The sequence below is a fragment of the Hipposideros armiger genome, unplaced genomic scaffold (assembly GCF_001890085.2).
Source record: "Hipposideros armiger isolate ML-2016 unplaced genomic scaffold, ASM189008v1 scaffold_129, whole genome shotgun sequence".
Classification (NCBI taxonomy): domain Eukaryota; kingdom Metazoa; phylum Chordata; class Mammalia; order Chiroptera; family Hipposideridae; genus Hipposideros; species Hipposideros armiger.
In genome coordinates, this window is record NW_017731479.1 from 3,274,642 (window position 1) to 3,276,953 (window position 2,312).

The 2,312-nt window shown below is 47.5% G+C and overlaps 1 protein-coding gene across 1 annotated transcript in view; it reads right to left on the minus strand.

Annotated features, from left to right (window-relative positions):
- ACACB (acetyl-CoA carboxylase beta) overlaps window positions 1-2,312 on the minus strand; it is a 126,107-nt gene that overhangs the window by 11,176 nt on the left and 112,619 nt on the right. Inside the window, exons 35-36 of the mRNA XM_019649064.1 lie at window positions 2,023-2,166; window positions 511-631 (exon numbers count right to left, since the gene is read on the minus strand). Coding sequence (XP_019504609.1) covers window positions 511-631; window positions 2,023-2,166 — 265 coding nt within the window. The remainder of the gene's footprint in view (window positions 1-510; window positions 632-2,022; window positions 2,167-2,312) is intronic.

The following is a 2,312-nucleotide window of genomic DNA, read 5'->3' on the forward strand; positions in this document are numbered from 1 at the left end:
GAGAGAGAGAAAGGCTGTGTATGTCAAGTGCATGTGTTAACGTGTGTGTGTGTGCGTGTGCGTGTGTGTGTGTAGAAGAGCTAAGCTGCCCATCCTAGATACACTCAGAGAGCTCCCTTGTGAAGGTTTAACCAAACAGAGAAAGAAAAAGAGAGAGGGAGGGAGGGGTGGGGGGAGGAGAGAGACAGAAGCTGTCTTTGAAACTGATGTGTCAGCCCTAGATTTTCCACCTGTGTAACCACGGGCAGTTTGGAAAAGGAGGTCATGACCTCCACTGCCCTATACCTCTGTCCATCAGCTCCAGAAACCAGAGGCTGCTTCCATCCTTTCTTGGTCAATAGCTCAGGGAAAGCATAGAGTAAAATCTCAGTCCAACCGCGCTATCTACATTTGACCTCAGGTACACCCTCGGGGTTCTCCGGCCAGACAGCAATGTTTTCACCTCAGTGCTCCTTCACCCCGAGATCAGAAAAGAAACCCGAGACCCAGGGCAAACGCCCGAGGACTTACTCGGGTGAGGCCTTCCTGCCAGCATCCACCGGGGGTCATAGGGAGCTCTCGAAGGCTGGAATTCAATTTCTCTGTCAATGGGGTCGGTGGGTGTGATGATAGGGACCATGCTGTGATTATCCTAGAAAAGAAAGCCAGGTCTTTGACTCAGTCTCCTGGGCTTGTCAACAACGCCCCACCCGTCTCCTCTGGCTATGACTCCGCCTGGTTGTGCTGTGGAAGCCCACCCCAGATTAGCTACTTCACTTAATCATCAGGATAACACCCTGGGGTAGGATAACACCCATTTCACAGATGAGGGGACTGAGGGCCAGTTATTGCAAAGTCTCCCTGATACTAAGGAAGAAACCAGGTGGGCTGCATAGCTTGAGAATTCTCTATTGTCCAATGTTACCTCTTTTTTTCCCTCCCACCCCCCGACCCCCTCTTCTTTGGCAAACATCAGTTTGCTCTCTGCATCTACGAGTCTGTTTCTATTTTGTTTTGTTCTTCTAGATTCCATATATAAGTGAAATCACCCGGTAGGTAGTTGTCTTTCTCTGTGTGACTTATCTCACTTAGCATAAATACCCTCAAGGTCTATCCATGTTGTCGCAAAAGGCAAGATTTCCTTTTTTTATGGCCGAGTAATATTCCATAGTGTGTGTGTGTGTGTGTGTGTGTGTGTGTGTGTGTGTGTGAATGTGTGTGTGTGCGCGTGCGCACCACCTTCTTTATCCATTTATCTATTGATGGACACCTAGGTTGCTTCAGTATCTTGGCTATTACTAGTAATGCTGCAGTGAACATAGGGGTGTATATATCTTTTTTAATTAATTTTTTGTTTCCTTCAGATAAATATCCAGAAGTGGAATTGCTAGATGGCAGTTCCATTTTTAATTTTTTGAGGTACCTCCATACTGTTTTCCATAGTGACTACACCAATCTGCAGTCCCACCAACAGTGCATGAGGGTTCCCTTCTCTCCACAGCCTCGTCAGCACTTGTTGTTTGTTGATTTATTGATGATAGCCATTCTGACAGGAGTGAGGTGGTTTCTCATTGTGGTTTTAATTTGTATTTCCCTGATAATTAGTGATGTTGAGCATGTTTTCATGTCTATTGGCCATCTGTATGTCCTCTTTGGAGAAATGTCTACTTAGCTCCTCTGCCCATTTTTTAATTGGGTTGTTCGTTTTTTTTGGTTTTAAGTTGTATAAGTTCCTTATTTTTTTTATATTAACCCTTTATCAGGTGTATCATTTGCTACAGTGTTACCTCTTTTGAGAAGAGGTGATGCCACCCCTTCCTAAAGGATCAACAGACAGGATCCTTATGGTAGCATTTAAAAAGAAATCCAAGCACAGCGAGTACAGGGCTGGGTGTCAGAGACGGAAGGAGGGAGGGGTAAAAATTAATTCACCCAGCCACATCTGCAGCACGCCCTGCCCCCCACCGCCCCACACCACCCAGAAAATGAACTTGATAATAGTCTTCCAGGCCCTAAGCTGAGGAAGAGAGGGGAATACTACACCTTTGGCATATAGGACAGCCACTCCAGGATGGTATAAACGCCCTCGAAGTCATCCGGCACAGTGATGTGGGATACGCCATTGTTATGCATGATCTGCACACCGCCCAGCTGGTTGTTGGATGTATAAACCTCTCTGCCCAGGACCTGCGTGGACACGGCATGGTTAGCAAGTCCTGCCCGCCTGGGAGCCCTTCTACCTGTCTGGAAGTCACCTCCCTCGGTGGTCCGCAACCTCGGCTGCGCCTTAGCACCACCTGGGAGCTTTCAAAAATCTGCATGCCGGGCCGGCC